The sequence below is a fragment of the Sinohyriopsis cumingii genome, chromosome 5 (genome assembly GCF_028554795.1).
Source record: "Sinohyriopsis cumingii isolate HCF-2022 chromosome 5, ASM2855479v2, whole genome shotgun sequence".
Classification (NCBI taxonomy): domain Eukaryota; kingdom Metazoa; phylum Mollusca; class Bivalvia; order Unionida; family Unionidae; genus Sinohyriopsis; species Sinohyriopsis cumingii.
The window spans coordinates 32,861,101-32,877,079 of record NC_142965.1 but is presented as its reverse complement, the minus strand read 5'-3'; the positions used below and the strand labels follow the sequence as shown (position 1 = coordinate 32,877,079).

At 35.8% G+C, this 15,979-nt stretch overlaps 1 protein-coding gene across 1 annotated transcript in view; it reads left to right on the top strand.

Moving 5' to 3' along the window:
- The first annotated feature begins 813 nt into the window (after positions 1 to 813).
- LOC149798900 (histone demethylase UTY-like) overlaps positions 814 to 15,979 on the top strand; it is a 211,471-nt gene continuing 196,305 nt past the window's right edge. Inside the window, exons 1-3 of the mRNA XM_089957814.1 lie at positions 814 to 993; positions 4,060 to 4,126; positions 9,555 to 9,693. Of these exons, the coding sequence (XP_089813940.1) occupies positions 929 to 993; positions 4,060 to 4,126; positions 9,555 to 9,693 (271 nt within the window). The 5' untranslated portion in view covers positions 814 to 928. The remainder of the gene's footprint in view (positions 994 to 4,059; positions 4,127 to 9,554; positions 9,694 to 15,979) is intronic.

Sequence of the window (15,979 nt, the reverse complement as noted above, 5' to 3'; positions counted from 1 at the left end):
AGTGATAAAGGGCATGAAAAAATGTGTTGATACAATTAGTTGGAGAATTAGCTAGAAAGTTTTTATATTGCTAGGCTTCAGTAAAGCATTTTATAAAATGTCACATAAAACTGCTGCACAAATTATACTAATATGACGTCTAAATTTAAACTCCAATTTTGGATGAACGCTTTCCAGATACAACGCAGTCATTCGTTAGTATTTTAAGCTGGGTCATTTTCGCATTGCTCACGATTCTGCGAGGTTCTCTTTTTTGGTAAAATCGAGTTTGTGCATTACATCAAAGAAATACCTGAAAACGATCATTTAACAGTGAGACTATTTGTAGATGACACAGCTTTACCGATATTATAAGATGTAGTAAATATATTGATGAAAATAGTTCTGATGTTTATCTTCTATCAATACCTTAAGACGCTTTACGATACTGAAATAAAATCACATAAACATAATATATGAAGTCACAAGTGAATGCTGAAATAAAATCTTAAGTCAGGTATATATAAAAGCAAAGATGGATTACCTATTTCTCTCGAATATTTCTTTTACTCTTTCGAGAAAAATAAGGAGTTTTGGTGAAATGGACGACTCTCAAAGCCAATATTAATAGCCTGGAAGGAACTTTTCAGCGTAATTCTAGTTAAATTATTCATGTGTTCTCGTACAATTTATATTTTATTTGAATTAAATAGCAGACTTTACCTCCTGATCCACACACTGTCTCTTGGCACCAAGATGATTTGAGTTCATGGTTTGAAAGCGGTTTTAGTGCTAACCATAGTTTTAATTGGTTGATGGATCTTGCCGCTTAAGTCCAGGAAAAGCCGACATTTCCTGTCTGGCAAAACTTCATTGATAGTTATAATCTATATCGTTAAAGTTTTTCTCGCATTGTTAGTATGTATTAATTAATGTATTAGCGCCCAAGATGACATCGGACGAGGATATGACCCTTACTGCCCAGGAAAAGCAACAATTGATTGAATTTGACAGGTGATTGTGCTCGGTTGACGCCATTCACCTCACCTCCCATAAAGGCTTAAAGTTCATCAGACCGCTTTGTGGTCATTATATATTGTATTATGGCCTCATGATTTCATATAATCTTAGCAAACACTATACATTGCAATGAATTCTAATTGCTGGTAATGCTTGGACTACGTTATTATTATAACAAATACGTACAAAAATATGTGCAAATATTGAATAAACTTCCACTTAATAAAGCTATTTTTCTTGTGGTATTTGCACGCCCTCCAGTTCGTTGCACAGGGGCTCGTATCGTTCCTTACAACTGACCTGTCATACGTGTGCTATATAATAACTACAAGGAAGAACACTTCTCTCCTTTCTTGCGCAACCCATTTAAGAATAAACGCTGATATTTCAAGCTACATTTCGTGTAGCGTATAAAATTTGGTACCAATGTTTAGCTCAGGCATTCGACTTGTACGCATATCCAAAGTTTGGCTTACAATCATACCTTTAAGGAATGCCAGGCCATTTTCCCACACTACTGCTCGACATGGCTATGATTGTGCCTGCTTAATATGCAAGTGAGATCATGCTGAATGGAATACTGTCCTTGTTGGTTAAAAGAAAATGACGCCCTGCATTTATTTATAAATTATTTTCAGTTGGCTAATGAGAAGGTAGTATTCCATTCAGTGCCTTGTTCTTGCATATTAAGTAGGCACCATCATGGCCATGTCAAGCTGTAGCATGGGTAAATCAGGGATGGTCCTGGCTTTTAAAAAGCTGTCGCCAAAATAATCGCCAACCTCAATATTTTGTCGCCAATTTTCAAAAAGTGTCGCCAAAAAAAGTAGTGTACATTTTTCCAAGTGTTAATTTAGTCTATTAATGTAACAGGCAATGAAAATTACAAAAGATGGATTAGTTAATACTTTAATTACAACAAGCATTAACAAAATGTTACAAAGTGTTACATGAAGATCCGTCGCGATTTTAGGGCTGCCCACTTGTTGAATGCAGTTTCAAAGTCTAATTTTTCACATCTGTACATGCTGATTCTCATTAAATTCTCGAGAGATGAGATGCAGAGCTTATTTCTGATGTCAGTTTTTATGAGGTTCATCTTACTGAATCCACGTTCACAGTCCTCAGTGCTGACAGGTGACACCAGTAGTCTCTCAGCAGCCCCCCCCCCCCCCCCCCCCCCGGCTAGCTTCACAAAGCTTGTAGCGAATTGCTTCCTAAATCCCAAGAATGATCACTGAATGCTGTATAAATTTTCTCGACAAGAAAAATAGGATCTCCATTCCCACGAATGAAACTTACACGAGTCAACACCTGGCAATATAGGACCATATATATAAGCGTAAATTCACACCCAATTTAGGGATTCTTTCACTCCTGTATTTTGAGAAATAAATAATTATTATTAATTATGCAAAACTGTTTTTTTTTTGTTGCTATTTCTTGTTGCGGAGTTTAAGTCTCTGCAGCCGTAACACGGGACTGATGACAAAAGAAAAAGATCAATGAGTAAAATGCTGCACTGGCGACAGATGTAATTGTGATTGAGATTTTTTCCATTTGCTTTGTATTTATACACAGTAGTCGGTACTTCAAAGGTTATCAGTTTTCTATGAAGGTTCAGCAAAACTATTGTATTGGTATATCTATAAAAAAAAAAACAGAAGGATTAGCCATACAATTAATTGTATCTGTTCTATTCGCGTCTTCAGAAGTCGGTCAGTTGTAGGTATAGTGCGGTAGCATGATTGACTGTATCGCAGCATACAGTACTCAGCCCAGATGTCAGCATAAGCAGATTATGATGTAACAATGCACTGTAAAGATAGGGTTGTCAATAAGAACCAAGGATCGTTTGTGTAACAGATTGATTCCAATGCATTGCTTAGTCAAGTTTATGGCTTCCTTTCGTTCTGGCTTTAAATTTATTCAGTCCAAATCCATGATTGTATGTACAAATTAAATAACCAAAAAGTATGTCGCCAAAAAAATCGCCAGATGGGATATTTTTGTCGCCAATAAGGAAAAAAAATCGCAATTTGCGACATTGGCGAAGCCCAGGACGATCCCTGGTAAATGGTCTGGCATTTCTTAAAGGTATGATAATAAGCCAGACTTTGGATACACATACAAAGTCGAATGCCTGAGCTAAACATTGGTACCAAATTTATTACGCTGTGTGAAATATAGCTTGAAATAACTGCGTTTATTCTTAAATTGGTTGCACGAGAAAGGAGAGAAATGTTCTTCCTTGTAGTTAGTTATTATATAGTATGTGTATGACAGGTCAGTTGTAAGCAACAATACGCGCTCCTGTGGTTTGTTGTACCCCACCTAAGAGAGTACATGCTGATGAATGAAATAGCTAAGTTTTATACATTTTAAAAAAATATCCTTGATGCATTTTGTTTCTAAAATCGGAAAGGAGGTATGAACAACAGGAGGGTGTGAAAATACTAAGTTTCAAAAACTTTGCCAAAGATTTACCGAGTCCAAAACATGCACACATTTTTTTTTAATTGTTCCTATTCTTACAGTTGTTCAATTCAGTTCAGTCCATTGTACAAAGCATCTAATGCAGACAGTCTGCACTATAATATAATAATAAAAAAATAACAAAAGAATTGAAATGATTATGCTATCTAGTAGCCACCTCAAGGACTGACCATTTAATTTTAAGGGGTGGCAACTGCCTTTGATTTTCTTTGAATAATGATTAAGAAATGAATATCATAGATATAATATTTTGGTATTTTTTTCAAGTAATTTCAGCATCAACATTTTAAAAAAATGTCCTATCTTGCTAATAAAATGTGCAAATTACTTTTTGACAAGAAATATTAAAAATTATTTTGTAGTATTATAGCATGCTTGTAGTGATGTCAGTATTAATCAAAAGAAGTCCAAGTTCATCTATAGCTACAAATGTACATGCCGACTTTGGTATATCCAATTTAGATATCTTTATTGAGGGTGGAATGGCTTACTTTTTATTACAGATGATATAGAGCATTTGAGTTTATTATGTATATAAATGTTTACTCTATTGTATTTTTCCAGTCACAGTTTTGGTTTCCTGAAGCTTGATTCAGCTGAAAACAGCAGCAAGAGGACCCTGCTTGAGAAGGTATACAAATTGTCATTTTATTTCCTTCCCGAGACATTTTTATGTTGCCTGTGAAACATAGGCCAGAATTTGGTACCACTTTTTTGATGACATTGTGTTTATTATTATATTTTCGACACCTGACAAACTCAGCTCAAAGAAAAATTAGACTAGGTTTGGGTCAGTCAGCTCAGACCCAGCCCTGGTTTAACTCTGATACATTTTGATAAAGGTAAACCTGGACAAATTGTTTATTATCATCAAAAGAGGCCTTGAATCTATTATTTAGGGGACATTCATCAGCTGTGGCAGCATTTGCACAGAAGGTCTTGGCTGTATTCTGTCCACCAAACAAACATTATAGCATAGATGAGTATTTAAACTGACCTTCTATCTCTGACCTAAACTGACCTTTGATCTCTGACCTAAACTGACCTTCTATTTCTGACCTAAACTGACCTTCTATCTCTGACCTAAACTGACCTTCTGTCTCTGACCTAAACTGATCTTCTATCTCTGACGTAAACTGACCGTCTATCTCTGACCTAAGCTCTGTTTAAGTTTGAGTCATCTTTATAAATAATTGGTTCTGCATGTCTTCTAGCAGTTTTACTAATTGTCCTTATGAACAGAGTAGATTTGAGTTAAATTGGTACTGGGTCTGAGTAAATTCTGGGCTAGCATATCTTGGGCCAGTGTTTATTGAAATCTTTATACCCGTAAGCACCAGCATTGAATTTTTTCATTCGGCTTTATTTTTTTAAAAACTGTAACACATATGAGTCAAGAAACTTTGTAGAGGAGCAGGGATCGTCCTGGGCTTCGCCAATGTCGCAAATTGCGATTTTTTTTCCTTATTGGCGACAAAAATATCCCATCTGGCGATTTTTTGGCGACATACTTTTTGGTTATTTAATTTGTACATACAATCATGGATTTGGACTGAATAAATTTAAAGCCAGAACGAAAGGAAGCCATAAACTTGACTAAGCAATGCATTGGAATCAATCTGTTACACAAACGATCCTTGGTTCTTATTGACAACCCTATCTTTACAGTGCATTGTTACATCATAATCTGCCTATGCTGACATCTGGGCTGAGTACTGTATGTTGCGATACAGTCAATCATGCTACCGCACTATACCTACAACTGACCGACTTCTGAAGACGCGAATAGAACAGATATAATTAATTGTATGGCTAATCATTCTGTTTTTTTTTTTTGTACATATACCAATACAATAGTTTTGCTGAACCTTCATAGAAAACTGATAACCTTTGAAGTACCGACTACTGTGTATAAATACAAAGCAAATGGAAAAAATCTCAATCACAATTACATCTGTCACCAGTGCAGCATTTTACTCATTGATCTTTTTCTTTTGTCATCAGTCCCGTGTTACGGCTGCAGAGACTTAAACTCCGCAACAAGAAATAGCAACAAAAAAAAACAAACCAGTTTTGCATAATTAATAATAATTATTTATTTCTCAAAATACAGAAGTGAAAGAATCCCTAAATTGGGTGTGAATTTACGCTTATATATACGGTCCAATATTGCCAGGTGTTGACTCGTGTAAGTTTCATTCGTGGGAATGGAGATCCTATTTTTCTTGTCGAGAAAATTTATACAGCATTCAGTGATCATTCTTGGGATTTAGGAAGCAATTCGCTACAAGCTTTGTGAAGCTAGCCATGGGGGGGGGGGGCGGCTACTGAGAGACTACTGGTGTCACCTGTCAGCACTGAGGACTGTGAACGTGGATTCAGTAAGATGAACCTCATAAAAACTGACATCAGAAATAAGCTCTGCATCTCATCTCTCGAGAATTTAATGAGAATCAGCATGTACAGATGTGAAAAATTATACTTTGAAACTGCATTCAACAAGTGGGCAGCCCGAAAATCGCGACGGATCGTCATGTAACACTTTGTAACATTTTGTTAATGCTTGTTGTAATTAAAGTATTAACTAATCCATCTTTTGTAATTTTCATTGCCTGTTACATTAATAGACTAAATTAACACTTGGAAAAATGTACACTACTTTTTTTGGCGACACTTTTTGAAAATTGGCAACAAAATATTGAGGTTGGCGATTATTTTGGCGACAGCTTTTTGAAAGCCAGGACCATCCCTGGAGGAGTACTACTTCCACTGACAAGGAGTTTACAGTTACCTGCTTTTTATGCGTATTGAATGTTTCACTTCTGGATTATGGCTTCATTTCTTTGCTAGTGGTATATATTCAGCCATTGACTGATAAGTTGTTGTTATAGTTATTGTGGGAAGAACACCATTTTCAGCACATGATAGGCTATACGGGTGGCATTTGTATCTGGAGCAGGAAGAACCTGGGAAAACCCAGGGAAGAACAAGTGACCCATACTCACATACTCACATTTACCGAGCCAGAGAATTGAACCCATGCCTCTTTTAGTTATAAATAAACCTTTCAAAAGAATAAATTTTTAAAATTATAAATATGTGTGCATAATATTATTAAAGTTTACTGCAATCCTGGAAATGGACAAATCACCCCCCCCCCCCCAAAAAAACTAATTTATTGTTGAGTAAAAATACTGAAACAAAATAAAGAGCTTTGTAGACTTTTCAGAAAAGTTCTGTTCTGCATGCTTGCCAGTTTGCATTAGAGTAAATTGGTGAAATTGTAATAAACTTTGACATTCTTGGTTTAATTTGTATTATTTTTTCACCATCTTAAATAGTGTAAATTTCCTCATATTTCATACACTTACATATAGGAGGTAAAATGAATATTTCAGATGGAACATGATGTGATTCTGACATAGTAATAATAATAATAATAATAATAATGACCTTATTTAAAGAGGGTAACACAATTAGCTAAAAACTAATCTACCTTGAGGCCCTCATACAAAGGAATTTATTTATTTTAGCTGCATCTCTGAAGCCACTGGATATATTGGGTTTGGAAGAAGGAAATAGAGTTGGCATTTCTAATCTCAACTGGAAAACTATTCCAGAGTAGAGTTCCAGAGTATTGAAAACTTTTTTTTAAATAACTCCTTATTTGGTTTGGGAATTTTATACTGTTTGGTAGACATGGATCACAGGTGGGACGTATTACCAGGTAGCCTATACTGGAATAGTGATTGTAAATATTCAGGAGCACTATTATGAGATATCCTGTACATTAATTTGGCTTTTCTCAAACAGATTCGGTCTTTAATAGGTCATATTTTTAACCTACCAGCTAAATTTTCCTTGCTTTCTTTCTGGATTGATATTAGCCCAAATGCTCTTTTTTGAAGATGTGCCAGCTTTGCTATGTTTTTATCATTTGAATTGCCCCATACTGTATTACAGTAGTCTAAATAGGGTTGTATGTAACTGTTATAAAATAGTTTTCTGTGCTTTTCAGGGAGAAAATGTCTTTTCCTACTGAGAAACCATAAACTTGAATTGACTTTTTTACTGACATCACTGCAGCTTGAGTGTTTAGATTCAATATTGCCTTCACTAACTGCTGTTATTAATAACTTTCTCTCTTTCCTGTGAATTCACATAATTTTTCAAAACTGCTATTAAAATTGTAAAGCCACTGTTGAAAAACTTCAGCCTACTGATTTATCAAACTACTGCCCTGTTCTAATCATGTAAAAAGTCTTAGAAAAGGTCATTCTGTCCAAACTTGTATCTCATCTGAAAGTCTTTTTAGCAATTTCCAGTTTGTTTATTGCCCATGCCATAGTACCAAAACTGCCTTTCTGAAAGTAGGTAACGACCTTCTCTCTGCTCTGGAAAAATTACAGTCCTTACTCTACTTTACTTATCTGTGGCATCTGAGACAAAAGACCATGATACATTACTCCACGATCTCCAGCATATATTTGACATTCATTACAGTGGTTCAAGTCATACTTGGTCAACAAGACACAAATGTATCAGTCAGTAAATGACCAGCATTCCAGCTTGGTTCATTTGTGTTTTGGTGTTCCACAGGGTTCTTTTCTTTGACCCATTGTCTTCATTCACTACAGTCAGTCCCTCTCAAAGTGTCGTAGATTGTCATACATCTGATGTCACTAGTTGTATGCTGATGATACACAAGTATACAAATCCAGTCACACAACCAAGACAGACATGTGCATGTGTGATGTGATTTCTTAAGAAGCTGCAGATGAAGGATGATAAAACTAAAGTCATTTTGTTCATCCTCAAAGACTTTCTCATTCATATACTTTACCTCAAACAGTAAGTCTTGGCAGTACCAACATTAGATCTGTTTGGTCAGTACAAAGCCTAGGTGTCACTGAACAGTACTCTCACATTATGTTTGCATACTGAACATATGTAAGCTGCATCCCAGGTGCTGAGACTCCTCAACTTCATTCACAATTTTTTTTAAGTTGATGCCACTGAAACACAAGTTTGTTCCTTAGTTCTTTCTAGACTTGACTATTGTAAGTTGCTTCTCTTAGGTTCATCTCAATATTTAGTACAGAAACTTCAAAAACTTAAAAACACAGCTGCTAAGATCATCTTTAGAGTACCAAGAAGTGTACCCTCCATGACAACCTGTTCACTCCAGAATCAAACATAAAATCTGTTCACAGTGTTACATTTCATTGACTGCCTCAGTCCAAAATACCTGTCTGACCTCAACCATGCATACACCCCTTCTAGACACTTACAGTCCTCATCTGACATTTGTATTCACAATATTCCAACTATCAAAACCAAGTTCGAGGGACAATGTTCTTTTGCATAACAGGTCCCAGCTACCAGGAACGAAGTACCTCTTAAACTTAGGTCCAATGACAATTTTGATTTAATTCAAGAGTGCTCTAAAAGAACTCATCAATTTTTGTAAGAAAACACTTAATTAACAATATTTCCTTACCCTTAGTTATTTTAAGTATGTGTTTGTTGGTAATTCCATTGTTTTAAAAAAAATAATTAAATCTTCTCTTGATACATGACCTGTGGTAACTATCACTGTAAGTCACTTAAAGGTTTTAATGATTAATCACTCTACTAAGTTTTCATTATTATTGTTATGGTACATTTATATACTTAGAAAATGTGTACATAATATATATATATATATATATATATATATATATATATATATATCTGAATTATGTACTTGAAGATAAAGTATTATTTAAAAACCAATGTTAAACCAAGTACATATTATGAGAAATAGAGGCCATGGTTCAAATAGGAGAACCATGCAGAGTGCATACACCCTCATTGTGTGTGTGTGTTTATGTTTGTTTTAGTATCCATGTTTGAATGACTGCCAATCTGAATAAAAAATTTCCTTTACATTCCAGCACTATCTGGGGTGGGGTTGCTGGCATTCATGTTCCACAAACACATTTCTGTTTTGTTCATATCACTTATCACTTTTGTCTTTTTGGTAGTGGTGTCATTTACAACATTGATTTAATTACCAGGGTGTTCACAATTATGAGGCCTTGATCAGCAAGCAAGCTATCCAGAAGGGTGTAGAGAAAGAAAAGGAAAAAGAGCTAGACCCTGCTATCTATTGCCATCTGGGGCATCTCCTGTTACTGCTTGAGCAGTATCACAAAGGTAAAATAATCACTAGATCATAGAATTTTATCCAGTTAATGCTGCCCCTTCTATGTTATTTGTGGCTAACTGATTCTGCTTTCTTTGTGATTCAAGAATCCTCATAGTAATCGGCATGTTTTTCTAATTTGGATGCAAGACAATTCCATTAGCTGAGTACTCAGTATGCAAGTTTTATTTCAGCAAATTTGTCTTTTTAAAAAACTGTTTCTACAAAGCAAATACCAGTCATTATAGCAGGGTTTTCAATAGATGTGTACCCTTGGGTTTTGATGCGTGGAATTTAAAAATGACCCATTTTTGATGTGCAGAATTTTCGACTTGTGCTTATTTTTTTACACGCGTAGATCTGGGCTGGAATATAAATCTTAGTTACCCTTGATTTGCTTCCAGCTTTGTTTTTTACTAAAAGGACACTGTCCATAACAAATTTACTGTAGGAGGCACTGATTGACATCTGTTTGACACTGTCCATAACAAATTTACTGTAGGAGGCACTGATTGACATCTGTTTGACACTGTCCATAACAAATTTACTGTAGGAGGCACTGATTGACATCTGTTTGACACTGTCCATAACAAATTTACTGTAGGAGGCACTGATTGACATCTGTTTGACACTGTCCATAACAAATTTACTGTAGGAGGCACTGATTGACAATAGTCTAGACCTTGATGGCCATTAATATTGCACCAATGGAAGATATACATGAACTGGGCGGAGATAACAGTTCACAGAAGTCAGGTTTAAATTCAACTGACTTAGGTTGGATTGTTTTGAGATTACGTTTAAAGTTTATGATAGAGGAAGAGGAAACAGTTATGACATGAATGGTCTGCCTTTTGATCAGATATCAACATTGGTATGTGTGGACATCAAAATTATAATCAAATGGTCAGAACTGGATCATATCATTATGGCAGCTCGCGAAGCAGATTGTCAACGGATGTGGACCAACTTTAATTTATTTTATTGGCAAGTTGTTTCATCTAGCGGGATGTTTGAAGTTCGGAATCATTTATGATTTTACTGGATTCATTTCTGATAAAATATCGGCATTTGTTTGACTGCACTATAAATTATAATAAGTTACACAAAATGGGAATATATGGCTTCTCAATAAGCTAGTTTTTGGTGTGGGATTTTGTTTTATTGGCAATTGATTTGCTTAAATCTGCAAAAATTTTAAAACCTCAAAAATTTTAATTAATGGAACAAGAACCTTGAACATTTTAATTAATGGATCAGTCAGAAAAAATTGAATGGACATAACACTCAGTGCACACATCTGAACTTTAAAATCACAATGGACTTCATCTTTAAGACCCCCATACCACCATGATGTCATTGACCTTATACAAGGTCATTGTCAATTAGAATGCCTCTGATTCTGTTTGCTTATTCCTGGGGCTCTTACTTGCAAAATTCTAAAGTGCTACTTGGTATTTTCTTAGTTTATTTGTATTTCTTGCTGTTTTGATAGAATTGTGGTTTATATATTAACTAAGCATTGTACTTAAGTTCCTAACAGGGTTTCTGATAGAACACTTTCACTTCTGTGTTTTAGCGACTTAGTAATTTCAAATACATTGCTTGTTTCCACTTTCCTCAAGCAAGCACTTGTTGTGGGTGTTCCATCCCTGCCCAGACCATCTTCTTTTGCACACTTGGCACATATCCTGACAGCCTTGCATGACAAACGGTTTAAACCTTTGATTGTGAGAGAATTTTGAGATTAAGAAGGTCCTCCACTCTGAAGGCGTTTAAGGGAGAGTCAAATGGTGCGTTGTCAGGGACTGGTGCTAGACCATTAACATCGTCCCTTTGAGTGCTTCAATCCCTCAATTGCTGACATTTTTATCAGGCTCATTGAGGAGATACAGCTGGCCCCATCATTATCAAAGTCCACCACTTTATGTTATCGGAAACATTCTGGCATCATGGCAGACATGACATTGGTCATGATAAAGACCTTTCAGACCTTGTAGCTAATTTTGATCTCAGTCAACCAAAATGCATCGCCTTATTTCCAATATGGAACATGTCTTGGATTTTAACATGGCTCAAACAAGACATTTTTCCTGATTTCGTTAGCCTCTGCATGCAGGGTAAGTGAGGTACATGGCCTTTCTAATTGGAGAGTTCAGTGGTCCTCTTTACACAACCAGGCTTTGTAGCCAGAAACAGTTTACCGTCCATTGGTAACCAAAAAGTCATCATTTGCTCATTCTCTTCCGTAGACTGGTCGAGAACAGCAGCCATGCAAGCCCCTGTTTGTGCTCTCATGCACTACTTGAAATGCACAGAGACAAGTTTTGGCACGCACAATGCCTCTTCCTCCTGGTGAAAGCTGTGAAACAGGATATCTCCACTCAAGCCTTTGCTTTGTGGGTGATGTACATTATACACTTGGTTTACTCAGGGGGTTTCACAAGACCATAGCTGCCTCATGAAGATTACAGCTCATGAGATTTGAGGACCTTGCGTTTGAATGTAATGTTTCAATCCAAGACATAGTGGAAGCTGTTGATAGGCAACCATCTCGAGTTTCTGTCTCAGAGATTTAGCATTGCAGAGGCAAACCTTGGATGTGGTCAGGCCAGTGGCAACAGCACAGTGAGCCACCAGGTCCGACTAAATCAATACAGCCTGTTTGCTTCATTTTTGACAGTGAAATTTTGTAGGTAAGAAGATTTAACTGTATATAAGAGTCACAGGTCATGGGACCCCAGGCTGTGTTGCTTATGTAATTAGGAGAACAGGTTATTCTTCAGATGGGAAATCCAGCTATTCTTCCCCAGAAGGATACCTGAGGTAGACGTTGGATGCTCATCATCCCTCCTATTACTTATTCTCCTAATGTGATTGGGGAAAGTAATTGAAGGAGAAAGCAAATTTTTATGCAAATTATTTTTATCTGAGAATGCTTACCCAATCATATTACTTACAAACCCTCCCAAACACCCTGCCAAATGAGCATCCTTTTTAGCATCTTGCTCTGCTAAAACCTAGCGACACCTGGTGGTGCCATGGGGATGTAATGTGCATGAGTTACTACACTTTGTTTTGAAATAGACAGGAAAAGATGATTTAGTAGGATTAGATTCACGAGGTAGCAGGCTGATATTTAGCATAATGTGACTGGGTAAGTAGATTTGGAAAAACCTAATTTGTCTAAATATTTGGTTTTTGCTTCTTCGAGCATGTTTGAGTATTCTGCTGTTGAAATCTATTATGGTTAAGGATGAAATAGACTTAGGCTAACCAGTATAGAAAAGAAACTTTAATCTTTTCTTGGTTCTCTTTTTGTTGCACAGAGAACTTAGGAATGACAATTTAAGTCCATTGAAAATGATTATAGTTTTAACATCATTATTATTACAGGTTTCCATCGCCTTTCATTATTTTTTTATAATAATCTAAACATTTCACAATGAGTGTACTATAGCAGTTTGATAACATTTATATTGGTGACACAGCAATAAACACATAATGCCCTATCAATTACTGAGAAAAGAAACACAGCAATAAAGACATAAAACGCCCTATCAGTTACTGAGAAAGGAAACAGCAATACACACATAAAATGCCCTATGAATTACTATGAAATGAAACACAACAATACACAAATAAAATGCCCTATCAGTTACTGAGAAAGGAAACACAACAATACACAAATAAAATGTCCTATAAACTACTGAGAAAGGAAACACAATACACATAAAATGCCCTATGAATTATTGCGAAAGGAAACAAACAATACACACATAAAATGCCCTATGAATTACTGAGAAAGGAAACACAACAATACACAAATAAAATGCCCTATGAATTACTGAGAGAGGAAATAAATAGGCTCATTATTGAGACTGTTTACAGTTGGTGCTTCAACTTGTTTCAAGGAAGGAGTCTTTCACTTTAACTTTAAAAATACTAGTGAGATCCTTGTGACTGATTCATAGTGGCAGACAACTTTTTCTAGGTCATCAGGCAATAATTTAAAAAAAGATTGTAGTATGATCCTGTATTCGTTTTGCATCCTACTGCAGTTGCAATATTTTGCTAAAACCTGTATATAGGCATCAGACCACTAATTATTTTCTAGCCATAAAACCAGTCTGCTAATGTGATATTAAAAAAATTGAGGACTAAATGTTTATGATGTATTCATTGACTAGTAAATGGATTTAATTTTTTTAAATTTTCATTTCACAATTTAATTGCCTTTATTTTGGTATCCTGTATTTAATTTCCTACTGACAAAGTATCATGTAAATTCTTAGTGTGGAGTTATGTTATTAGGTGCAGACCAGGTGATTGCCCTGTTTTAACAATATGAGGCGAAGAAAAAGTCAGAGTCTTTTATTGTCAGGTACTTGGCCTTTTTCTGAGAAGTCTTCTTCTTCTGAGAGTGTTCTTATTCAGGGAGTTGAGTGCAGCTTTGTTAACGTTCCTTTCCATTGTGTAAATTTGTCGTCAGACTTAGTCTCGGGACCTGTGTCAGTCGACACAGTGTCTGTTTTACCCATTGAGGGCATTCATTCATTACTAGGCATAACCTAGCTGGAGACAAGTTTGTGGTTAATCCACTTGTAACTGACAAGCCTTGTTTGGATCAGAAAGTCAATCAGATTGAAAAAGAATTCCCTGATTTATTCCCAGCTTGTGCAGTTACCAGAGCTATGTCAAAGAAAGCTCTTGAGAATGATGTTGATAATTAGAGTATTCCTTTAGCTGACATATGTATTGGTCAGGCATTTGATGAAGTCACTTTCACGCCTTGTTTGGATCAATCAGAAGGTATTGATCACAGTGATCCTCTTTTAATGACTCCTCCTCTTTATTCTAATCAGGGTGATAAACAACAATCACTTGTTGTGGAACAGGAAAAGGATCTTGTGAGACTTCCTGTTTGTTTCAAAGGGCCATTAGAGAAACTGAAACCACTGAAGTTCCTGTCTGTTATTTCATTAAAAATGGAATTCTGAGATCTCTTGAGGTACCTGCTGGTGATGAGCGGTCAGTGAACTATCAAACTGTAGTTCCAAAACCTTACAGACTGGAAATACTTAGTCTGGCCCATGAAACTCCTTTGGCTGGTTATTTGTTGATTAAGATCTTGACTCACTTCTATTGGCCAAAAATCAAAAGTGATGTTGGTAAATACTGTAGATCTTGTCATACTTGTCAAAATTTAGGAAAACCCAATCAGAAGATACCTAAGGCTCATCTACAGCCTATTCCTGCCTTTGACAAACCATTTAGTAGAATTATGGTTGATTGTGTTGGTCCCTTACCTAAGACCAAGTCAGGTAACCAATACCTGTTGACCATTATGTGTGCATCAGCAAGGTTTCCAGAAGCAATTCCTTTGAGGAATATTTAAACTTTAATAAAGTTTTTTTACTCAATTTGGCCTTCCCAAATCTGCCCAAGCAGGTCAAGGGTCAAATTTTAGGTCTGGAAATTTCCAGCTTATTATGCTTGAATTTGGTATTCAGCATTTCAAGTCAAAAGTGAAATTATGGTTTGACAGAACTTCAGTGGAGAGAATTTTTTAGTCTGGTAATAGAGTTCTGTCTTGCTTGCTTATTCTTCAAAATTTTCTTAAGTTTTTGATATTACAGCCCTTGCAAAGTTCAGAAGAAAACAAATGAGTTGAACTGTAATATTAGTGCTCCTGGGATCTAAATAAATTATTGGAGTACCAATATATTGCAAGAGATAGCCAGGTTAAATATGCAATTAATTTAGTTGTACCTGTCCCACTCAGTGAAGATTTAAGTGAAGGAATATCATCGGAGTCTACTGATATTGGAGTGACAAATCTTCAGAAATCAGAAATTATGCAAGATCTGGACCAGAAACTTTCACATTTGCAATAGCAAGAAAGAAATGAACTTAAACAGTTATTAGTTGAATATGAGCACTTATTTCCAGATGTTCCTACAAGAACAAACAAAATTTTCCATGACATTGAAATTGTAAATTCCAAACCTGTGAAACAACACCCACACAGGATGAACTCTCTCAAACAGGAATACTTGAAAAAAGAAATTCAGTATTTGCTGGAGAATGATTATGAACCCAGTAAAAGTGACTGGAATTTACCATGCATACTTGTTCCAAAACCAGATAAAACTTTCTGTATGTGCACTGATTATAGGAAGGTGAATAGTGTGACAAAAACAGATTCATTTCCATTACCAAGAATTGATGATTGTATTGATAAGATTGGAAATGCCAAGTATGTCACCAAATTTGACCTTTTGAAAGGATTTTGGC